The sequence below is a fragment of the Ischnura elegans genome, chromosome 10, assembly GCF_921293095.1.
Source record: "Ischnura elegans chromosome 10, ioIscEleg1.1, whole genome shotgun sequence".
Classification (NCBI taxonomy): domain Eukaryota; kingdom Metazoa; phylum Arthropoda; class Insecta; order Odonata; family Coenagrionidae; genus Ischnura; species Ischnura elegans.
In genome coordinates, this window is record NC_060255.1 from 20,517,750 (window position 1) to 20,542,811 (window position 25,062).

General features: G+C 38.9%; 1 protein-coding gene across 3 annotated transcripts in view; it reads left to right on the plus strand.

Annotated features, from left to right (window-relative positions):
- The window catches only part of LOC124166581 (ribosomal protein S6 kinase alpha-5), a 656,640-nt gene that overhangs the window by 598,121 nt on the left and 33,457 nt on the right, over positions 1–25,062 (plus strand). For all 3 annotated transcript variants that reach the window (XM_046544149.1, XM_046544147.1, XM_046544150.1), the window contains one exon: positions 19,995–20,110. In XM_046544149.1, coding sequence (XP_046400105.1) covers positions 19,995–20,110 — 116 coding nt within the window. The remainder of the gene's footprint in view (positions 1–19,994; positions 20,111–25,062) is intronic.

Below are 25,062 nucleotides of genomic sequence, written 5' to 3' on the forward strand. Positions count from 1 at the left end.
GAGATGAAGTGAACTGCATCTTTAAGGTGCGCGATTGGGTTCTGGGAGATTTCGCGGTTATTTTCAATTTGAAGTCAGCTGATGATTTAATACAGCCCAAACTTAAGCATGCAGCCAAATGAATTCTACCTATTCAGGCGTGACATAATGTAAGTTTGACGCATTAAAATAGAAGGTGTTTGAATTTTCCGCAGTAATTTTAATGCATAAAACGCGTTTCAACTCACGTAGCCACCATCTGGTACAATAGGTAGGTACTGTGCCAAATAATGGGTCTATGATCCGTAACGCGTCATACGCATCAAAATAATTGTGAAAAAATCCAATTACGTTTTATTTTAATATGAAGCGAAATTTTTTAGGCAAAAGGCATGCTCTCATGCATTACTTGGCGGAATAAAATCATTACAACTCGTGAGGATGATAAAATTGTCATGGAAACAAATACAAAGTCAATGATGATGTAGTAAATAATGCATTGATAGTCTTTTTCCTCCAAAATAAATTACGCGGAGGAGTGCCAAGTTTTAATAGATAAATTCATAAAATAATTTTTATAATAAAATCATAACAATGTTTAAAAAAATTAAATTATGTAAATGTTTTAGTAATTAAAATATGATTCGGGAAGAGCACAGTAGTAATCTTCAGTTTTTACATACCTAATTAACTCATTATCCAAGCATGTAAAAAATAATAAGTTAATAGCTTCACAAGCAGAGCCTATACTTACTGATATCTAGTGCGAGCAAAGATATTTCTACAGCTCAACTATCGCAAGCATCTTGGACCCTTATTGTAGGCGGAAGAAACGGTATCTTAAATCTATCGGCTTTACGGTCAATATCCCTAATCTTATCCATTGAAATCGTTACTACCATAATTATTAAAGACTTCCACGCGAATGAAAGCCTGAGAAAGCCTTTCAAACTAAAAATCAAGTCACCTTTGTTGACACGTCTCAATCGGTGTGGTAATGAAAGCGCCGAGGGTGTGGTGTTGTCATGGTCGACCCAAGTTCAAGCGGCAGAGGGCGCCGGGGAGGAGGAAGTGGCCGGAGGCGGGGCGCGAACCCTTCCACAGAATTCAGTCTCGCTTTTCCTCCTTCCTATCTCTCCAATCCACACTGCGAGCCTCGGAGGAAACTCCACTGCCGAGCTATTCGACGCCAAGGGCGACCAGGCGTGAAGAGCTGAGGCTTAAAGGGGAGTTGATTATTAAGACGACTAATCACTCCCTTTCGACCCGTTGTTCTTTTCGCGAATTACTTATTCCAAACTCGCGTTATCATTTATCTCTATTGTTTTTTTACGGGCTAGCTGCATCGAAGTTGTTTTTCGGGTTACAATCACAGTTGGGTTACAGTGGTAACAGGTTGATTTCGAAAAAAACTTTATCTCTAGCTAACTCGAAAAAAAAACATGGAGAGAACTGCAATCCAGTGCTGAGAAAGCTTCAAGCAGAAATTCGCGTTATCATCGTAATATTTCCAGGGTGTATGTAGTGTAGAATTGCGTATGCGTGTGTGTGCGTTTATGAAAAGTTTACTTCAAAGAAAATACTGAAGTAAAGTTTTCAACTCTGAGATATAGGGTAGCGTAGACAAGTGCCTATTTCATTTACTGTGAAAATTTCAAGATGATAATGGTAGTTTTAGACAGTTGAAACGTCGTAGGCGAAGGAAAAAGTATAAGAGTAAAAATGTAAAAAAAATAAGATGCAGAAATCGAAGAAAAAATGTATTTCATGCTGCTAAAATATGTCTAAGTATATAATGAAGACGTGTAAGAAGTTGACACCCATTATTCATTATAAACTGATGGATTTAGACATGTAGATTGGCACTGTACATCGATTTTTAGAGTTTGAAACAAAGGAAGTTCCTCTGTGCTAATCAGGGAGAAATATCTGTTTCTACTGACGCATAAAATGAACGGATCGCAATCAATATCGATTTATAATTGTATGCAGAATGTTTATAATGATGTTGACTTTGACTGCTAGCCGTTGGTCTTGAGTTTTCCCGTCGGATTTCCCCTCGACTCGGCATCGTAGTAGAGCACTTGGATGAGATCTAGGCGGGCATCAGATTCTCGGTGGCCTTCTCAGTGTTCTCGACTCCGTGTTTAAATTTATAACTCGTGCCCTGCGCCTGAGAGGGTGGGCGAGGTAGGGGAAGCGATTGTTGTGGTTCCTCCCGACGTTTCTTAGCTCAGCGTCCCGACAACAGGTGAGGGGAAGGAGGGTTGAATTTTTGGTGAAACTCCTTTCACCTCATTTTTAAAGGCTTTCTCAGGCTTTCATTCGGGTGAAAGTCTCCAATCGTCATGGTAGAAACGATCTCGTGGATAAGATAAGGGAAATTGACCGCAGAATCGATAGATTTACAATGGGGGATACAGTCCCAGCTCACAGGACAGCGACACGCGCGGTCAGACCAGAAACTAATAGAGTGCTAAGGACACGAACATACTATCATGCAAATAAAACTACTTTTTAGTAATAGGAAAACGGAAGGTTAGCGTAGTAAGTGATTCATGCAATAGCCATAACATGCCAAAATTTCATGTAGATATAGGTATTTACAAATACAGTAAGTTATTAATTGCACATGCAGAGCGTGGCTGGTCAAAAAATGGCTGGTGTGCTTAATGCATTGCCGCTCAGAAAACTTTATGCTTGCGATTGTAACGATATTTTGGTACGTTGCTCATATGGTCGTCTCAAATAATCCAGTGAAATATTTTGGTGATGTATAATCTTTTTTCTTCTGAATTACCCTTAGCCATTTAGCTTCACTGGATGGCTACGAGGTCAGAATCTAGTGTGGTTCAATTTGTACGAGTGGCCTCGATATAATGGATGAATCGTCAAGGCAAGCATATTGTAACATGAAGGAAAGTAAAGCTAATCTATACAATGCCATTTCCTGTTTACTTTTATGATACTAGCAAGTAATTAACATACGGTATAGGCGTGCATATTGAATTTTCGTGTCGCACCCGACTATTTCCGTAAGTGGGCTTATTTCGACCGCCTTCAAAAATGAACTAACAAGTGGATTAAGTTATTACAAGCTTCGAAAACATATGTGTGACTATTCTACAGCAAAAATGAGTGCAGGTACGTGTTAATATATCGCGTAAATAGGCCTTGAGGAACTAGTTAATTATGCATATACTGTCAGTGGAGAGACAATGTTTCAAATCGCGGTGGTTTCTACATCTGCTTTTGTCGTTCGGTCGAAAAAATTACGGATTGGATGAGCTGTGGAAATATTAACAAGGAGACATCGCGAGAGTGATGTTCGGGACCTGCATGCAGACATTATTTCCAGAAACTATATAGATAGATAATGTAGAAAAATTGTCATGGCTTTCTTCCACATGCTTTTAAGCGTTGACTCCCTTGGATAGCTTGGGTAAGTGTATCAAGGGGGAATTCTTCTCGCCGTGGCGGTGAGGGCGGCTACGATCGCGGGGATATGGAGGGGAAGCGGCGACAGACGTGGCAACATTGGGGCTCGTGTCGTTGCGAAAGTTGTCGCGGGGTAAAAGTCAGGGATTCGGAGACCGGAGCAGCAGCAGTGTCGGGATGTAAAGCTATCACGCCAAGGTACTGCTGCTTTCAGCTAAAAGCACACACGTACAGGCGCGCAGATAGGAATTAAATCTAGCCCTTTTAGTGCCAGCCTATTTTTCCCGGTATGCTGTAGAATGCGAGGGCTTTTTTTGGCGAATTTGTAGGTTTGTGCTTAAAATTTACATTAAGCCTAATATGCATTTTTATAAATAATTATTTTTTTTATTTTCTCCCAAAACTTACGGGCATGTTAAAGCAAAGACAGACATTAAAAATAGTTACCAAAGCTATATGAAACACAAAAAATAAAAGGCGTGAGTGTCCTTTGTATTTCCTTCTTCTAATTTCCTTAAATTTCAGTTGTTCCATTATTTCTGTTGTAAAAGTCCAAAAAAATCAAAATATAAAAAAATGGTGAAATAAAAGAAAACAAAAAAATTGAAAAATTAAGAAAATTGCTTATTGCAATGCAAAAAAAATATAAATTACTGGAATGAATAAAAAAATGGGCAAATTTCAAGTATTTTCGTATTCAATTTATTAATGTATTTCAATCAAATGTTATCATTTAGTATTTAAGTTTCTGATAACGCAAACATAACACTACACCCACAACACAAGCATATGCACAAAATAATTATTGTATTGCCAACTGGGTGGTTGTCGTAAACATGGTTTACCGGGACAGCGTACAATAATGTGAGATCAGGTATCGCTGCTGTGCACACGCTTAGCGGACAAGATATATGTACACTTGCATGCGAGTCATGACTGTTTGCACTGAAGCCCCAGAAAATCGGGATTGTGACCCTGGTTAGAGGAATGAAATATATATATCGTTATCACTTACTTAGCGTGTGGTTTGGTGAAAATTCGGGTTTTACAGAGAGTATGCAGTTTAGCTGGGGAGCATGTATCAGCGTTTGGTTACCGATCATGGGGTCCTAGATTCAAATCCGGGTGAAGCCTTTCGATGCCACCAAATGAAAATCCTTGAGCTGTACCATGGAAAGGAACTATACCCCCCATCAAAAAACCCTGAAAGTATGCTATGCTTAAGTCATTGGCTTAGTCTGGGGAGAGCTCCACCGTCACCTATCCAATCCAACTTTAAGGTAGAGGCATTGAGTTAGTTTCACGCGATTGCGGGCTATCAAGGTTAGTGCCCTTTTTTAAGGGTAATTTAATGGATAATAACTAACAATTAGTCAATATTTTTAAATTTATTGCTTTCAGATGATTGCAGATCGCTATATTTTTAGTACATCAAGTATTTTTGACCAGTAATGCGTGGAAGTATGCAATGTGTTGAGAGTCAGTCATTGCTGTATTTCACGTCATCATCGTGGAAAAAGTGTTTAGCGCTCTCTCTGACCATGTCCCACTTGCAACAAAAAGGGTTGTTAGATTTTTGGTAGAATTATCACGCCAATTAGCGCATGAACATTTAATTCATGAAGTCAACGGAAACCTCTGTCGAAGCTGTTATCTGTTCCTTGTTCTCATTGCTGTGGTATTCTTTCCAGCATAATTGCCAGCTCCGTTTGAAAAATTGGGCATGCAGGTACTTTCTCCCGTAAAGGTCGTGGGTTCGAGTTCCCCCTCGGGCATGGGCGGGGCTGAAAATCCGGCCTTAATGAACTTCATGACATGCGAAATCTTTGTATGGAATCTAACCTTATCGCCCTTGATGGTTCGTGGAAGTAGCATCATTTATCTTTTATGTCACTGGTATGCCTAAGTTTTTTCATCATCTGCATCTATGTATAGACGAGGTTCCTCGTTTTGTTGTTGCGACTCAGGAGCCTTCACTAGTTCGGCGATGGGTGACCTCAATTATTATGGTTCAGATTGCTCGATCATGTTGTTGATGTTCCGTACACATCCATCTTTTCTTTGATGGCCTCTTTAAGGACCTTTGGAGCATTATTTTGCCAATCATGCGTACATCAAAATTGCCTCGCGAATGTATCATTTAATGCGTTGCTTTAATAATTAATACTAATGCAATTTTCTTCTGTAGAATTTTATTTGACAAACAAATTATACTTCGGAATCGGATAAAAAAGTTGGATTTATTTTCATAGGTCACATTTATTGGTCAGTTTAATCATCTTATTTTTTATAGTTGATGGTCTGATTAATTTTTATGTTCATCTTTAGATGCTAAACGAAAATAAGTACAGGTACGAATTTTTTCCGGTGTGGTGTGATTAAAAAGTAAAGATGGCTGTCCTAGTTTTCCGTTGTTAATAACGTAATTTAAATTTATATTTACCTGAAGATTAAATTTCGCGGATATTTTATGCATCTTTCCACTACTCGACCGAAACACATTCCATCCAGGTTTGGAAAAATGTAACTGATTTTAAGTTTATTCGCCGACTGACTAGCAGGATAAGTGGTTCTATTTAAATGTAGATTTCAAGGTGTAAAGGCGTGAGTAGAACATTAATCAAAACCAGTTACCCGTAGTTATTTCTTCTCCAAATTAACTCTTTCATTGAGTACATCTGCGTGTCATTAGCTAGAAAATTCGTATCCTTGAGGGCGAAATTCAATGCGACCGCAGTAAAAACGGAGAGAAAATAGCTATTTCGGTTCCAGACAATAGCGATAATTTGGGATACGTGTGTGTATTCTTTCCTTCGAAGTCGGCGTATTTCTATCCTGCGTCCAAGGGAGATCGTTGAACTCCTTCATTAACCCTAATGCCTCCTCGAATCCTGCTTCGTCTCGTGAAATGAATAGCCTTCCCACGCGTGTCCCTAGTATCCCGTCGTCAGTGGCGAGACAAACCCTTAAAACTCCTCTCCATACTACCGCAGATATCCAACATCATCTTTTCCTTGTTCGCGATAGGTCCGCTGTTATTTTTCCGGGTGACCATCGTCTCTCCATTGTCATGAATCTCATTTAATCGAGCGTGTTTTTTTTATATGCGAGAAAGACGATCCAATGCGCGCGCCTCTTCGTTCGCGTTCCCCTTTTAGATGGAAGCCTTATGCGAAGGTAACAAACCGTGCGTCATCGCGATATTTTTCCGACACTTGCAAAAATGTTTTCCTCGTCTCTAAGAAATGAATGTTTTGATATTTTGCTCTCTCTCTTTCTCGGCTTAGTATTCAGCGTACTTGTGTGATCCAAATTACCAGGTGATCCAAAAATTACCAGGGGAACGAATATACTCGTTGTTTTTCCGAATAAACGATGAGAAGTTCACGAATTGTTACGTAGCGACAGATAATATTTGGTTCCAAAAATCTCGCGGACAGTTAAAAAAAAAAGGACCAACCCTTCAGTGTTTAACTATGTTGAAGTTGTCAGTTAGGAATTCATGCCTGCCGTAATGTCTAATTAACAATTGTTTAAAATTGATGGCTTGTGGCGTGACTTGGTGAAATTGCTTCATTTGAAGTAAAAAAAAAACTTTGTAAATTTCACATGTGAAATTTTCAAAGATTTTATTTATAACAATTGTTTGTTTTGTTTAACCGTCATCTTTCGATGTATGACTGTGGGTAAATAATTCGGCTCATTCCTCATAATTAAATTATTATCCATTTAATTTGTTAGACTATTATTACTTAAAAAGCGTTACGAACATTCCCGTCCTTTATTCATTGAACTTAACATACTCCCGCTAAGATATATGTATTGCTATAAAGTGTTAAAAAATTTTTTTTTTGCGTAGTGGATATAGCCCAAAAATTTTTGGGAGCTATGTGCTGTTTAATCCTCGCAGAGGTTTCTCGATCCCTATGCACAAGCCTAATTTAACGATGTATAAAAGGAGTTTTTTGTATATGGGACCAAAATTGTATAATATGCTACCAAATACAATTAAAGAGACAAATTGTTTTGGTAAATACAAAAGGTTGATACAGAAATGGATAATGACTTTTGAAGACATCGAAAAGCTATGGTAAAGGGTCGGTATATTGCAGAAAATACCCTAGGCATCATATGTGTTGTACATTATAAGTTGTATCTCATCTTAAGGTCAGCTCTGTTATTATATTATTACGCACATGTATTTTTTTCTCAAGGTATTGTGTATTTTGGTTGTATGTGTTATCATTTCCGCAATTAATGAAAATTGAAGTTAGCCCAAACACAGGCTTATTGCCTTATGGGCTACCTTACTTCCTTGAATGGATGTAATATTCTGTAAAAAAAATATGTATGCATGGAAGAATAAATTATTATTATTATATTATTATTATCCATTTGTAGAGCCAATATGGATTCTGTTGAGAAATATTGCTGTTTCCTCTCCTGTAGATACCAGAATTGCATAACAAGCTGACATTAATTGATTAAGTTTTCTATGGCTTTGCAATAGATATTTATATTTCGATAATTCCTTTAGCCTTAAAATATTCGATCTCTCTCAAGGGATTTCACCACCGATAATACACTTCCAGTGGTATTGGTCGTAGTTTGCACATAAAAAAAGTGATTGCTTAATCACTTGAAGGTGCAAAATACGCACTAGGATGCAAAAACTCGGTGGCACACATGTACATAAGAAAATAGAAAAATCATTCTTCTTCGAGAATAGTGGAAAAAGGGACCTCAGAGAATTGTGTCGCCTCGGTATGCGCTCTTGAGAGTTAAAATGTTTCTTTCGCCGTCCATCCAAGGGAAAATCTCGACAGTTTTTCTCGCTCCGCTAAGCACTTCATTCTCTTGATTACTAGAGGGGGGGGGGGAAACTATTGTGCTGACTCCTTGTCTTCCACGTTGCACAACTGCTGAGAAGCGCTTAGAGAAATGGGAGCCGTTGGTAAACATTTTTAGCGGGTCAGGATAATTTCCAGTGTTGCGATACCATTAAGCGGCTAAATGACTGAGTCCCTTTCTGCATAGCCCGTACAGAAATTCCGAGCTGGGGAAAATAAAGGATTTTTTTACCTCTGCTTCCTAAGGAAACAGCTAAAGTGGACTTGAGCTTGTATCGTCAGTGTCAATTTTTTTAAAACATGATTTCAGTTCGGATTACTGCCCATGTATTTTTATTTCTGCTGAAATCACAAAAATGAAACAACTTTTCGCATCCTATTTTCGGCGACGAATTCAAAAATTTCCTTTCATTTTGATAAATAAAATGAGCCACTCTTTGCTCATTTTTCGAGAGTAAATTGTTATCCATTTTATCCATTTTTGTCATCTACATGGATTGTGTAGCGTCATATTTTTGCTTCCTCTCCTGTAAGTACTAGAATCGTATATTTAGATCGTATTTATGTATTAAGTTTGAGTTTGATACTGTAGTGGGTCATGGGTGACCTCTTCCTTACAGTTGAAACACAGAGTAAGTGATGAAGTCATACTTTCTTGGATTGAGAATTTTCCACTCCGTTTTTACCCTTCACCATCGATTTATATGTATTAGTAGGATATTTTCGTAAAACATGCCGATTTATTCAATGAAAATTGTAAATATGTACCCATGATTGATTTCTAGCTGTAATTTTGGCAGGAATAGAGCCGTTTAAGCTAATTATTTAACTTGAAATAGGTACTAAATAATCGCGAGCGTCCCGTAATAACATTCATTCTAAAGCCAATGTTTTTTTTTGTGGAGGCAGCTGGTCATTCGCGGCATTAGGAAGAGTGTGGAAGGAAGGGTTGTGAGAATCCCAGCGTCGGCATTAGCCCACTCTTTAACGGAAGTCGCCAAGGGGACCACTTATGAACGTCCCATCCGACGGACGAAGTGATGCACTTCAAGTACCCTACAAAAAGAACTCGAGCAGGAATCTGGAAGGTTATGAAAGTCCTCGTCACTTTCGGCAGATGAGCCGAGGCCCGGAGGGTAGATTTTGTGATGGTGTTTACCAAATGGGTCACATAGGGAATAAATCGCCAGTGCGCTAGCGTTATGATGTTTCATTAACATAGCACTGCTTTCTCCCTTTGAAACGGATTCCTTTCTGGTCAGAATAAAGGAGCGGAAATGTTTCTCTTCTTTCGCAATGACCAGCCGTTTAAGGAAACGGAACGTTCTTCGATTCAGGCAAGGCGAGACCCAATATTCGAAAATAATGCGGTCATTGTTTTCGTTCTTGAATGCCAAGCGGGTCAGCCTTGGGTGATTCTTGGCCTAAGCCTTCTCGAACTCTATGGGCTGCAAAACCGTAAATCTAATAGGTATAAGTTTCGATCTAATTCTCTTCTATCGTTGAAAAAATCATTGGCTGATTGAAAACTGTCGTGGCGATTCACTGATGCAATTGCTTGTGAGATCCTTGGGCGTTGGGAGCCAAGAAGTTTTGCACCCTTGGCCAACTTGTCGTCCTTATTCTTAGACGTCCCTTGTACTTTGGCCTGCATGTGTGCAAGTGGTTACCAAGACGGCGTGCGGTTAATTCATAATATGGCCTCAACATTTCATTCTTAAGTCGGCGTTGACTGAAGGAGCCTCTGTACTCATGTATTAAACTTGAAACTTAAGAAATTTTTAATGTATCAACATCAATATTACTTAGTTTTTAGTATTTTGAAAACTTCGAGGGGTTAAATGACTTAGCTATTTTGAACATTGTAATTAGTATCCGATCCACCAGAATATTTATATCTTGCATGCCAACAATTTCCATCTGTGACAATATTTAAACGAGCTAGCAAAATAATATAAAACGACAAAATTCTAAGAATTTAATGTTAATGAGTGAGAATCGGTTTATAAATTGATTATCACATAGATATAATTGACGAAGCAACGGCGATTTTTTATAATGCAATTTGTATAAAATTTGAATTGTATGCACATTTATGCATTTGCATATGCATTTTACAAGAATAATAGAAAATGCATCTACATATACCACAGCGTAAGATAACTCTATCATAATAACCTGCGAGCATATTCGTCTGAGAAAGAGTCTTCTCCGAATTTATTAGGTAAAGTTAGTCTATACTTTTCTCTACGTTCCTGTAAAGATTCCCTTCATAACTCGCCAAACGTATGAAATAATGGACATGGCTCTCAATAGTCGGTCCACAATTGGCATTTCTCGTTTCGGTAGGGTTCTAACTTTTATCCGATGAGTCTATTTTCACGGAATGTCGAAAAATGATTTGATTATATTTTTCTTAACCCGAGAAGGGCACTTCCCACGCCGTTGGCCGTGGCGGTGGGACGCTGGGTCACATGCTAAACGGAATCTCCGCATGCATATGCATGTCGCAGCTAGGGCTGCCTGTCTGGCGCTATCATGCCCGCGTTTTGCATCCGCAGCGAATGACCTTTTTTGCTTCTAAGGTTCATGGTGTCGCCGCTGAATGGAAATTCGTAATTATTTCTCCCACGAGTGGAAAGAAAATGGGCGAAGACAGTTACCCCGGTTACCGTACGTATGTGTTCACCTTCCTCGCGTGAAGGAAGAGGCTGCTTAGCAACCGAAAGGAGTTGAGACCAAATAAATGGCATGCTCCACTTTCTCATCCATTCTTTGTGAGAATGAAATTCCGCTTTCACTCATATATGGGCTTTTCCTTTGTGAAAATCATGGCGCAGCATTTGAAGCGGGAGTTATTCGATTCCTTTTAATTCTAGGATGTTGAAAATCACTAGGGTTGTTTCTATAGGATCTAGGTATGTTTGTTGGAAGTGTAAACCGTCCAAAACCCGTATTAAATCTTTCATAATCGTAAAAAGTCAATGATCCTGGTGTTTATTTGATGTATCCAACCTCTTTATTTCCTACTAGTAATCTTTAATCGTTTCCTTAATTATTCTTTACACTCGAAATCACCAGATCCACATGTATTCCAAGGTCTTCCTTTTCGCATCTTTCCTACCATTTGTCCTTCGATGATTGGCTTTTTCAGACCATCGTGTCTCAAAATGTGGCCGACTATCCATCCCGTTCTTCTTGATATATTCGTAAGATTTCTTTTCCTTCGCTCTTCTCAGGCTTTTCTTAACTGATTTGATCGATCCATTCGTAATAAAAATACTCACCTTGCTCTTTGGCACTACACTCCGCTTGATTTACCAATTTCAAAAGATGCATTGGAGTTCTGCTCTTGATTTATAAATAAAAGATGGAATATATAATATTAATTTATGTATCCGCTATCTCTATCGAAGAGCCATCTTTATAGACAACCATATATGAGTTTCACCTGAGAAGGGCTCGAAATATTTTGTAAGTTGGAACCATTTTTAACGAAATGAAGTTGTCAGAATTAATAATGAAAGACACTTAGTTTCTTCAACAAGTTTATAAAAATTTCTATTTTATTACCGGGCTCGGCTATTACACCATCATCAAATTCTAACGGTGTTAACAAAGTTGTAATAGCCGAGGCCGGTAATAAAATAGAAATTTTTATAAACTTGTGGAAGTGTCCTTCATTATTAATATGTAGCCCTTCCATCACGTACGTGCTACAACTTTCGATTTAATTGAAATGAAGCTGATGGTAATTTTCCACCAATTTAATTTATGTATACGCGACACTTTTTCATCCCACAGTCCTTTTCTCCATCGCTTACTCCGTCTCTTTCCTTATCTAAAACCGCCATTCAATTTAAAACCAAGCGTTGCGTTAAGGCCGTTTCACACGGGGCATGTCATCGCGCAGGTTAGCACTGAAAATTTTTTGAAATTGCGAGAATGCGAGCTCGGCATTAGAGCAGGGGCTATTTTGCCGTCTCACGTCCACGCATTCTCGCATGCGTTCTAGCAATTAACCGCTTTGTGCGACGCAAATTTTGACTGCGCCTTCGCACATACGTCAGATTGCGCAATGACGTACGTCAAGTGTTCTCGGGATCGCCACCGGGTCGGGAACTGCATTACTGCCGACGTTTCGATGTCCGACTCAGCTTTCATACTCAGGGCTGCGAGTGACCTGCCCCGTGTAAAACGGCCTTTAAAATCGCCGCTAGAGCCCGTGTATTCTGTTTAGCTGAAAGACGTTACCCAGCGAAGGTATCAGCGACGGAAAAAGGGATGAGAATCCCATCCATGGAGCCATCGCGGAAAGTGATTGCGTGAAACGGTAATTTTTCCGCCATCATTGATACGATCGCTGGAGCTATCGGAAAAAAATGATCGTGTGATTCAGGCTTCTCATTTGCTATCCCCATCCCCAGGGGTTTCTTTAGTATTCTGTGTAAGGTAGTGTGGGTAGAGTAGGCGAGGATGTGACTGGTACGTGGATGGGTAGCTAGCACAGTGCGGGACGGATGTCTCCGTATCCATATCCCTTTCTCTCTCTCTCCTCCATCGCGACTTCGCGAAAGGCCGCCCCGGCGACCGTGCAAGTGAAAGTCTTCCCATTTCGCATCCCCCTCCATACACCCCTCCCCCTCCGCACTGACACCCCCACCCACATCCCCTCCCCTCTTCCCCCCACCCCCCTTCGCACCACTTTCACTCCCATCGCCAGGCCCATCTCGCCTGCTCGCTTCTCCGCCGCTGCGGAAGGTGTCACTGCCGCCGGTGTCGACGGCGGGCTGCTGGGAGAGGGTTTTGTCGCAGGAAAAGAGCTCGTTCCGCGCTGCATTTGAGAGAGGACTTCTTTTTTGCGCTTTCCCGGGGACCTATTCTGCTGAGGCGTGGGAACTTATCGAGCCACGAAAATGCCATAATTTGGCGTCAGGATGACAGTACCGACTGACAAAAATGGACGTTTAAATTTGCAAGATTCCAGTTGAATATCATCATTAAGATCATCAGCTGTCATCTTCAATTTCAAGAAATGCCATAGGTATATTGTGAACATTACCCCCCTAAACCCTATCAGTATAAAAACGTAATTGAACTTTTTAATATATATAATTTCCGTGTAAGTATTTTCTTCAAAATATTCAGGCAACTTAGAATTGAATAATTATTTTTATCACGAAATTACGGAGGAACCACATTGATATATTGAAAAGTGATCATCACCATAATTCAACAATCCTAAGATTGCTTTGACGCTGCTATCCATTCCTCTCGCCTATCAACTTACCTTTTCATAGTGACGTATTTCTTCTCTTTTACTTTCTTAATAACCTGTCCTATGTAAATTATTCGGGGTCGTCCCTTGCCCTTCTTATCATCCACTTTGTCCATCCTCCGTCATGTTCAGGCCTTTATGTTTTATTATGTGGCCGAATTCTTTGTCTCGTCTTCTCCATAGGGTGTTGTAAGAAGACTTATCACTTCCCTCGTTGAATATTTATTAATTAGAAGACTCGAGGCATTCGATATGTGGGTGTGGCGAAAAATAGAGAGGGTGAAGTGGACGGAGATGAGGAGGAACGACAAAGTGCTGGACATGGTGGGTGAGGAGAGGCAGCTTTTAGATGTGATACGGAGGAGACAGAAGGTTTGGATGAAGCGAGTGCTGAGCGGGGAGGGGATGTTGAAAACAGTGTTGGAGGGAAGAATGTTAGGTAAACGAGGGAAGGAAAGGAAAAGATAATAAGATTTTTAGACAGAATGAAATGGAGTAGGTCTTATTGTGAATTTAAGAGGGAGGTGCAAGATGGAAGGGGAGGCTCCCGGAATTCTTCTTAAGCACTCCATGGAAACCTACCTTAATCGGTAGAATACTTTAATAAATAAACCCGTTTATTTCAACTATTGGCAGTCATCTTTAATGTGCCTCCTGAGATACCTAATTCAAGGGTATAACTTGACTTGACTTTTGTTTTATTTTAACCGCGGACTAGCCAGCGAAGTAGCCTTCCCGGAGTCCCTGGAAACACGTAAAGTGCGAGGGAACCACAAAGGAAAAATCAATTGTTACCAGTCAAGGCAAAAGATTGTTCCGCTGTGCAATTTTTACACTCTACTGAGGTTTCCTTAAAAATTACTGTCAACATTAGAAATCTTAGTCGGCTTGTAAATAAATATTTAAGTAAAAAGTTTTGGAGACTGAGTACGCCATAAGGCGTTATCACTTACGCGAAATTAAACGAATAAAAATCACATTTCTTGAATCACTACTTTTATTATTATCCATAAGAATTTACTTTTCTTTTTAGGTTAAAATAATGATTGTGGCTTGCAACACTAGAATATTCAGTGTCAATTCGTTTCCATATAGTATGAATAATGCATTTTCAATGTGCTTGAGTGCTTCTCTAGGCCCATTTTTGACGTATGATCGTTTACGGAGAGCGTTCACTCTTTCATCGCGGTGTCGACATCGAAGGAACGTTTTGGTGGTCTATAATATATTGCGGAAATGGCCTCATGCGGTCGATGAAAGATTGGCCGAATGTTGGATTGTGGAGATGGAATGTTGAAGCTTCTCAATCAGTCAGGGGAAAGGTAAAGAATGGGGCTTTTCCAAGTTTTTTATGCCCTGTCTCGACAACGGAGAGCTTTTTAGAAAGGTGTCACTGAGGAATCTGTCTCTGGACAAGTTTTATTTTTATTCAAATGAGCCTTTCCATGAAGCTTTTTCCTTCCCCTGACTTACGGGAAAAGTGAGTGCTACATATTCAAGGCCTTATATTTGTCGCGCATAGAAGGCAGATGTTGGACGAAAGTGTACTTACCGGAGGAAGCTGGCTTTATAACTTTGAATTGAGCCTAATGGTGTTCTTTCTTCGTCAATGAATTCAACAAGGTGAATTCACACGGTGAAATCTCGTAGTACTTGTGTCCTAGTCGTCTTCGGAGAGATACTTGGAGAATTCTTGTATCGCAGTGAATTGGGTGGCTACATACACTGATTGCATCATGATAACGTCTTTATATTTCTTGAGATGAAGCAAACGGGAATTGCTTGTTTGATCGTGTCCATTTTTCCTTTTGTAGGATAGTATTGGCACACATGCCATCACTCATTTTATCCTTATGAAACCACTTCATATAATATTCTGGTGGGCTTCACGTTGACTTGGGAATTCACTCTAATGAGGAACTGAATCTAGACCCATTTTGCTATGGACGAGGAAAAAATACATAGACTTTCTCAAGCATGAACCAGATATATTTTTCAAACTCCAGAATGATTGGATGAACGGTAGCGCTCTATGCATCTTGGTTATTTGAATAATGCCTATCGATAAATCATTTTGGAAATGCTCTCCTTATATTTCAGCAAAATAAGAGGTTTGAACATCAATCCACCGCTTGCAATGAGCCAATTGGCATGTACTTTCCGAGCGTCCCAATCGCTCCGACGATGGTTTTTTCCCAAGTCTCATAACCGCTCTCGTGCGGTAATATGTCCGTTTTCCAAGTCATCTCCTGAGGGACACCCATTTCCCCGCGTGAAATGAAGTGCCGCCTTTGCGGTAGTCTTCCCGCGCACCTCTCCCGTCAAAATCACAGCTTTGCCGGTGAAGAGATATTTTATTCACCTTTTCGAATGCGTAATAACAGTTTTGAAATTATATCACAATTTTTACACGTTTTGTTATATTTTTAACTTAACTTAACGTTAACTTTTTTTACTGTATGCACTCTTGCTCCTTCGAATAGTCATTTATCAAGTCTCAAGATATAAACCACTATGAGGATATTGTAAATATGATGACTTTGACTAAAGAATAGTTTAATTAAATCATGTTGATGTTCCCTAGATACCACGTAGGTACACAGCAGTGATGAGGAATATTTCTAACTGCTTTCTAGTATCTAATTCGCGGCGGTCATCGCATATTTAAAATATTCATTTTAAAATCGCTCCTATGGCAGTGACATATTAAGTATTTGACAAAATTACTTTTATCATCTTTGTTGTTTCTAAAAGCACTCCAGCATTTTTTCTTCCCGATACCGAAGCTTCTTCCTGTCTGCTCCTCTTAGACACCATTGCAACAAAAAGAAGTGTTGTATAAGTAATCGTTATCCAACCAAGAAACCTTAATTCAAAAATATACTGCTCTTTCTGTACTTCAATGACTGACGGCCAAAAATAATTGACTTTCCTTTATGTAGTACCATATTCCGCAAGCTTTACAAAAACAAAGGATACTTAGGCATTCTTCTCGCTGGTGCCCGAGAGGAAGGACATGCAATTTTCAAAATCATTCCAAACTTACTCTTCTATCTGTACTTCGCCGTCTGAAAATAATGAACTAATGGATTTCTTCCGTTTCGTAACTAAGGATACAATAGTAAGATAAGTAGATACTGATTTACGCATGAGGATGATAATTATGCATCGAAATCTGGGTCGCTTTATTTTAAAAATGAAGTAGTATAAGTAACAGTTATCCAATCAAGAAATAAAGGATTAATTCCATCTATGTAGTACCACATTTCGCAAGATTAACCAATGCCATGGGATGCGTTGACGTTCTTCTCGTGGAATACCACGAATGTTAAAAATGAGATGGTGAATTTTAATATTTTGAATTATTTTAAATACGGCAAGTCCTTCGTTTTTCCTCAGCAGCCGTCTTAATCTCAACACCTTCACCTCGGCACATCCATTCCCTCCGTGATCCTTTCCCTTCGTCCGTCTTGACTTTAAACTTCCTTCCCCGTGTACTTCCTCCCATCCATCGCAGACTTTGCTCGCTCACTTGAGCCTCGCTGGCACACTTTCTACACCGCGCCGCTGGAATGATTTTTCCATCCCCTTCCACTCTTCATTATTATTTCCCCCACTCTTCTCACCCCCTCCTCCCCCACCTCCTCGTCACACTCCCCTTCCATCGTGTGCTTTACGGTTAGAACGGGGAAGACATTTGTGGTTACTTGAGCGATTTAATTGGATGTGTCTGCCTCCCGAATTGGGTCGATGGGTTGCTGGTACCACTATGCTCCGCTGTTCTCATCTCTCAATCGGCCCGAGGTGTTCATCGGTGTGATTTGAGTCGCTTTTAGAAATATTGCTCGCGTCAATTGCAGTCGATTTACCATTCCAACCCTTCCTTCGATAAAAATTTACACTAATTAATTGCTGCCGAAAGTCATCGCGCTTTTATGACCTCTAATTATAATATTTATGCAGAAAATAAAGTGAAGAGAGAGACGTATAGACTGCAGAACCGATATATTTAAGGTCGTTTTTTCCCACGTGCATTAAGGTATCATAATACTTAGAATAGTTTTTCTATATGATAGATTGACTTGGATTAGGTAAAATACGCTCTGAATGTGTAGGTAGTCACTTATTACATTTTTAAATACCAGCTGTCTGCATGAGTTTCTTATCCTCATTACTTACTCGTTCGATCCAGTGACGTAATTGGGAATATGCTGGGGGGGATGGGATGGCAACCCCCCTCCGGGAACATTCCAAAAAAATTACATGCCTTGAAATATTTTTTACATCATTTTGGCATTAAAGATTTAAATTTAAGCAGATGCAGTTATTACAAGTCAAAACCAGACAATAGCAGTAATATTTTTTTATTTCTATGAGGCTTTAGGGGGGATCTATCCCCTCATCCCTCCCATAGTTACGCCACTGGTTCGATCCATTTGATCCTCATCATTTCTCGATAGCCTCTCTCTAATCAACATACGGTGCACTGTTGATACGGTTGTTCCGAGTATTTTTAAGATATTTTCTATTTAAATATGTGTATTTTGTTTTAAATAATCAACGTATTCTTCGAATTTGAGGGGAACAGGAGAATTCCTCCCAATGTCCAACTGTTAAGCCTCCGCTCACTTGGGTTTCTGGATTACACCTCTAAGGTTCATGAGACCTTGGGAGACTAACAATAAGTCCCTCGCGAGAGAAAATCCACCCCCATAACATCTAAAGATAGCCGTGCGATCCTCCCCTTCTCCCTCCGCCTCGATTGTCTCATGCTGCCGGCGAATTACAGCGTTGTGCGATTGTGTGTGCGTGCTTGCGTGTGAGCTTTTCTTTACCCCAGACTCTTTCGCCCCCGCCTGGACTCGAGAGGAAGGCTGAACGCTTGTTTTTGAAGCTATTTTTTCCGCGGAGCGCATACCATGCGACTGACGAGCGTTTCTCCTTTGTCATGTTTTTGTCCCCGCAAAAAGTAGAAAAACAGCCGAGCTGAAAACTGTTTGGTTGGAAGGAATGTCGCGTCATTTCAAGCCCACTGTTTCGTTGTGTCTCTGTGGCTACAGACTTTAACAAGTCGCAGTGTCTGTCTTTTTTTTAAATTCTCCTATCTTTTAATTTCGACGATGTAATATTTTTCGACCCTTTTTTTATTTTATGGTTCGGACGAGGAGGAAAAAAAACAAAATTACAGTTTTGTGTCCGTCTCCGTGTTTTCCTTGAAATGGATACACATTCATTGTAACTTGACTTTAATATTGTATGGGAATAGACTCGGTGGATGTCTGGCACGAACACGTTTTGTGATAGCCTAGCTCTTTCTATCTAAAAAAATCTTTGTCTCAGTAATATTAACCCTATGTCTTACCCAGACTGTTAATTAAGATAAAACGGTGGAGATGTTAATTCAAATGATTTAATAATTGATTCAACACAGACCGCTCAGTGACTTGAAAAATGACCCTCACATTAATATACAAATTTCCATTGCCGATACATGCTCTATGAAAGTAGTTGTTTACTCTCTTTACAATACTAATGTAAAGTTTCAACTTTGTAATTATCATAGAGTTCTATATGCATGTAGGGATACACACAGTGATACATCCATGTAGGCAGCCTAGGAAACCCACTCCTATGAAATGTAAAGAAAATGCAATAGTAAATATTCTGCTATACTTATTTATCAGCAATAAAATAACTGAGTCCTTGAGCTTCTTTCAACATTGTCCATAATTTTATGAAGCATTTAATTGCAAAGTATAAATAATGTCACGATTTACTCATTTTGCTGATGTAATACGTAGTGTTTTTCAAAGTAATTTCTCATTTTAAGGTAGATTCGTTATATGCGAAGGAAAAATGAAAATTTTACCCTTTTTTGCCACCCAGACCCGGGCTGTAAGTTAATTGGGAGCTCATTTTTAGGGAAAATAGTCCACAGTAATTTTCTCACTGGTGCAAATAAGACTTTTTCATGTCACGATTCCAAACTCGTTAACAGTTTTTTCCTAAATTTTCATCTCATTCGTGCTATAAACTTACTGTGCACGCTGATAGAAAATTGTTTCGGAATTTTTATGAGTTGGTAAAATGTGCAAGAGGAAACTTTGAGTTAATTTATCGTAAATTAATAAGCTAAAGTTTTTTTACGGTGATTTAGTCATTGAAGGAAGAAATATAACTTACCGAAATGGTTTTGGAAGCTATGCATCCGAAAATTGATGAGTTTTTTATGTAAAACATGCTTGTAGCCTCGTTGGGTTGAACATTGGTCCGCCGAAGAGTAATTTTTCATGCATATTATGGAATGATTCGGGTGATTTTGGTGATGTAGGGTTGCTCAAATGGACTGAAGTGTAATATTTCTCGGTAAGGTTTTGCTTACTGGCAGCCGACTACATCTTGTCATGTATTTGCATGTTCTTGATTCAATATTCCGTTGTTCTTTCCAGATTACGTAAGCGGTGGCGAGCTGTTTACTCACTTGTACCAGAGGGAGCACTTCTCGGAGGAGGAAGTTAAGATTTACATCGGGGAGATCATCCTCGCTTTAGAGCATTTGCACAAGGTAAGAGGAAAATTCTCGAAGGCATTTTATTTCCCAAACTTTGCTGAGGGTGAGATATATATTTTATCTTATCTCAGGGTCCAGTCCATGATGACCATCTTATTTTCGGGTGCTTAAGCTGCCACGGAATTTGATTTGGAATTTAATATCGGACGTTCCTAGATTTTCTTGCGCGAAATTGTGTTGTAGTTACAAATTGAAAAATATTTTTATTTAAGTTATTTTTTATTATTTTTAAATAGAGGAATTCGACAGGACTAATTTATTACAAAAATATTTCACTTCGCAAGTAATAAAATCTGCTGATCGAAAATTATAATTACGACGCGACATTCCATTATTTCAATTACGTCAGTCTATTGGTGATGAGGTCATGTAGTTGGCATTAAAGTAAGTCAGTCGATGTTTTTAGAGAACGATTTCGCTTTTCCTGTGCGTTAACCCCAGGGTTGGTCAGGGTCGAGCTCGCCTCCGTCCTGCCACAGGCATGTGCATTTCATTCATTACGGTCTTCGTGAGAATTGTGCCTCTGAATCAGTTTCTGGTCGTTAATCAAGTTAAAATATCGGTGCGTAGCACGGAATAGTTCTTTTTTTTCTTCAAATATAATTACACCCTTGCTCTTTCTGCTTTCGTTCAGGACTAAACGTTTGGCATGTCTCCTCCAAAATTCTTTTCATCGCTCATCCATTTGGCTAGCAAGTATTTACAATCATTTCTCGTCTCCCACCGACTGGACTTATTCAAGTCATGAGCGCAGCTAATATTCCTTCCCCAGCGGTTGGTAATTCCAGCAGCAGGGTGGTCTGCGAAGGAAGCCCAACTAATGCTCGGGAAGCTGTTGAATATTTCCCCATGCCGACCCGATGAAGGCATGCATACCTTGAGGTAGGAATTTACTCCGTCGTGATATTTATTTTTGGCCCTCTTCCGTTCCTTGATGCGACTCAACTTGCTTGAATGAGAAGAGAAAACGATGAATTTTGTCAAAATGAAGCTCGTTTTCCGGTTTAATTCAATTTAATGCATGTCTTAGTTCATTTTCATTGTCAACTCAATTGATTTCCGTTATACTTATTTCAAATTGGTCTCGATTGTGGGGCGGGCGGTGACATTTAACCCATTATAACGAAATGTTGCTTCATATAATTTCAGTTCTATTCAGGAAAGATTTAAACTACCTGTGTTCAAGGGCGTACCCAGGATCATAACTAAGGGGGGAGGGGGCAAACCAAGTAGTGACATTAGTTCATAAGATTATTTCCTTGAAAAGGTAGTGTTATTTTAGTTACATATCTTATAATGATACATATCATTTTTCGTGGGTTTGAAGAAAATTTGTTGAATGCCTTCGTTTCAATTCAGCACTGATTTTTCTTAAAGACTTTTGCGATCTTTGCTTCTAGGGGGGGGGCAGCTCCCCCCCCTCCCCCTCGCTGGGTACGCCCCTGTACATAATCTTTTGTTCTTTAAGGTTAAATGGCGAAATATTTCGCTGCCACAATAATCATGAATGAGTTTAAACCTTTCACATTTTTAAAATGAGAAGTCTTGAAATTTTATTTCTCCCAGAAGCAGCTCTGGGTTAGGAAGGGTTAAAATGATGCTTTGGGGGAAGTTCATCATTGTTGTAAATCGAAACAAAGACTATTGGGTTGAATGTTGAACACGCAGTACTCTGCGCTATTTTTGATCTCCTTAATTCAATGAATAGCTTTTTTATTATTACTGAGTTTACTAAAATTTGATGGATCACAATTCGAACGGAATTACTGCCAGGCCAACCTCCAAACTTTAATGATTTCAAACATCTTCAGAACTCGGTGAATCGAAGTATAATCTGAAAACTTTTGATAGGGCTCTGAATTATGTTTCAAATGCTGATTTCATAAAATTAAATCATGTAGCTTTTTATCAAGATAAAATATTTCCGGCCTAAGTGTTTATTTGAGAGAAAAAGTTAACATTGTCATGGAAATTCCCTTATCTAAACCGATGTAAAAAAAAATTGATAATAATATTTACCTTTCCTTCGGTAACCTGTAGCTTTCAAGGCCTATTTTTTCAAGGATGAATAGGAGGCCGTAGATCTTTGTAACGGAATTTTACTCCAAAGTCGTTCAGCGGACTACGATCAACTTTGCGCAAATTTTATCGCACCCCGCATCTATCGACATAGCTCTTCTTGTCACCGCACCGATCATAAGATCAACGACTGCGCCGTTTCCGTGGATATGTTCCCGGAGTTAAAATGTTTACCCTTCCTGCTGTCCTGCAACGCTGCTGCCAAGTTTAAGAGTTTTCGCTCCATTGCGGAATTGAAGACATGTTGCCGTTGAGTTAGCCTGTTTCCTCACGAACTTCTCCGTGATAATTTCAGTGGCTTGAAGTCGTGGCCTAGTTTCCCAACAATCCGGAGAATATAAAGGAATACGGGGAGAGGCAATAGCACGATCTACGCCATTATAATGTACATCGAGCCCTTCTTACGAGAAAAAAAAAACAAAATGTTTGGAAGATGGTAAGAAGAATCGCCTTAGTGGGAAGATGTTTCTCGTTTATTTTTATCCGCGCGTCCATTCATCCCATCCATTTTTAACTCAACTTCTTTCAACCATGTAACATCCGTGAGCTGTATGAAAGGCAACACCTTTTTATGGGATTACAATTGAATTTTATTCGGAATGTTTTTATGTGATTTGGTGTCTTTCGAATGCAATTATCGCCGAGCTTTCCCTTACTTTTCCTCACAATATATTTCCTAGGATATTTTAAAAGGATTTACATGAATGTATGAACTTCTCGGTGGGTATTAATGTTATCCTATGATTTTCATACCATTATGGATGTAGAAAAGTAAAATTCGAGTAACAGGTTCACTTAGATTGTTGAAGGAAGTTTTGACCGTTTTAAAATTTGCCAATTACTGTTCCTACGAGAATATTTCATGTATTCACGGCTAAAAGAAGTTACTGGAAGTTACTGGATTAATTATAGTAGTGAATCAAGTTTTGAATTAAATGTAGTGGAACGGGAATAATTATAATTGGAATGGATCGGTTAAATAATTCGAAACACCGAAAAAGCCGGAGTAAGGCAGTTTCTTATCAATACACTGGTGAAAATATAGATTGTGGAAACAATCTTGGGCTAGTTTGGGTAATTGACGCTGTGCACTACTCCAAGAATTTAAATTCAAGACCATTTCGGATTACGAAAGTTCAAATCATAATTTATTTCTATATTTCTTTAGAATATTCCAAGTGATGGTGGTTATCTCAACAAGATATCTACTTCTCTTGAAACTTAAAATCGCTGCGAAAAAATGTAGACGTCACGTAATCTTATTTCGCAAACGCGGAGTGAGTGAAATGAAGGAAATTTCTCTGCGTTTCTCTGGGAAAAATTTAAGCCGCGTGGACTTTTTTTGTATTTCTCTATTGCTTTTAATGCCCGCGTGTATTTGCCTCTTAACATGACTCGATGGAGAAAAAAATTTCGACTCGTCGTTAGATTATATTATAAAAAGGGAAGAGTAGGAATTTTCAAGCCCACTCGGAAGTAACTGTGCGGAACGTTTCTTTTTTGTTTTTTTTTTCCTGACCCAGATTCCTTTCTCGTCGGAAGAGATTGGATATTTATTCCGTTTGCGTGACTTAAAAAAAAACGTGTATTCACTGTCGTGCTTGGATCCTTTATTTACAAAGTAAATATTTTGTTATTTTCTTAGGCGGTTCTCTAAGGACCCTTTTTCAAGTTGACGACTCCATAAAAATCGTGAGGGTGCAATCCAGTTTGAGTTGTCCTTTCGTCAACAGAGTGGAATCTTCTGAAACGACATTAAATGTTTGAATGATCGCCTTCTTGAAAATATATCCGTCATTTTTAAGCCATAAAGGTTAATTTTGTGTTGATTCTTGACTCCTCTGTCGCCTGCCGAGTTCGCATTGTTTTTTCTAAAACCAACAGTAGAATTCCCGCTATTTTTTATCAAAAAATGCTTCCATTTTGGTGGATAGGGATGGTTTAAATAAGGTTTGAAATTTATAATTTAATATTTGTTCATTATAACAGCTCTGCTTGATAAATATGTCCCTTTCTCTCAGATTGACTTACTTGTCAGTATTCAGCATACATTAATCGCAGAATATTTAAGCTAAATCTTTGTCATCGACATTTTTCATTCCGTGTAAACACTTTTATTTTTTAAATTCATGAAATTTCACAATTTTTTAATGTATTTATTGTTAATTTATGGATATTCACTTTTAAAAGAAATGAGTAAATTCTCGATTTCTGCGCATCAATTGGTTTCAGACCCACAGTAATCGCTCACTGGAATATCAATTATTGCCGTATTATCGTAAAATCCCAAATGATATCAGGTTTTTGATATTTTAAATACTGTTTTCTTCAGTTTTTCATTCAATATATACTTGAATCCTTTCGTATTTGATGACTGAATTTAATGCTTTTTTTTTAAACTGAGTTTCCGTTAGAAACCGTATCATTTTTTGTCGCCGGGATTATTTTTAGTATCTCCGTTTTAAAAAAGCAGGACAATAATTATCAGCAGAAGAATATCTAGCATTTTCTAGCAATCTTACTTTGCGGGGAAATATGCTTTTTAATTAAAAAACGGAGGATACTTCATTTCATGCTGGATCGGTATGTTTACCATGTATTTTTTTATTTAGAACTGTATCATTGACGGCCGTTTGGTATAGATTTCCTCGTGTAATTAACTCAGTGCAAGTCTCGAGAATTTTTTCATCTCGTGAAGTTTTTTTAATCTGCCAATTGAATACCTACTTTGCCTTACATTGCAAGGATAGCAGCATTAATTGTGGCTATTCAAGTACAGCCTAGGAAACGAACCAGAACAGATACCTCCACTTCTCCGAGCGCGGAAGCCTTATAAACTACAACTTCCTGCCAATTCTGCTGTGAGA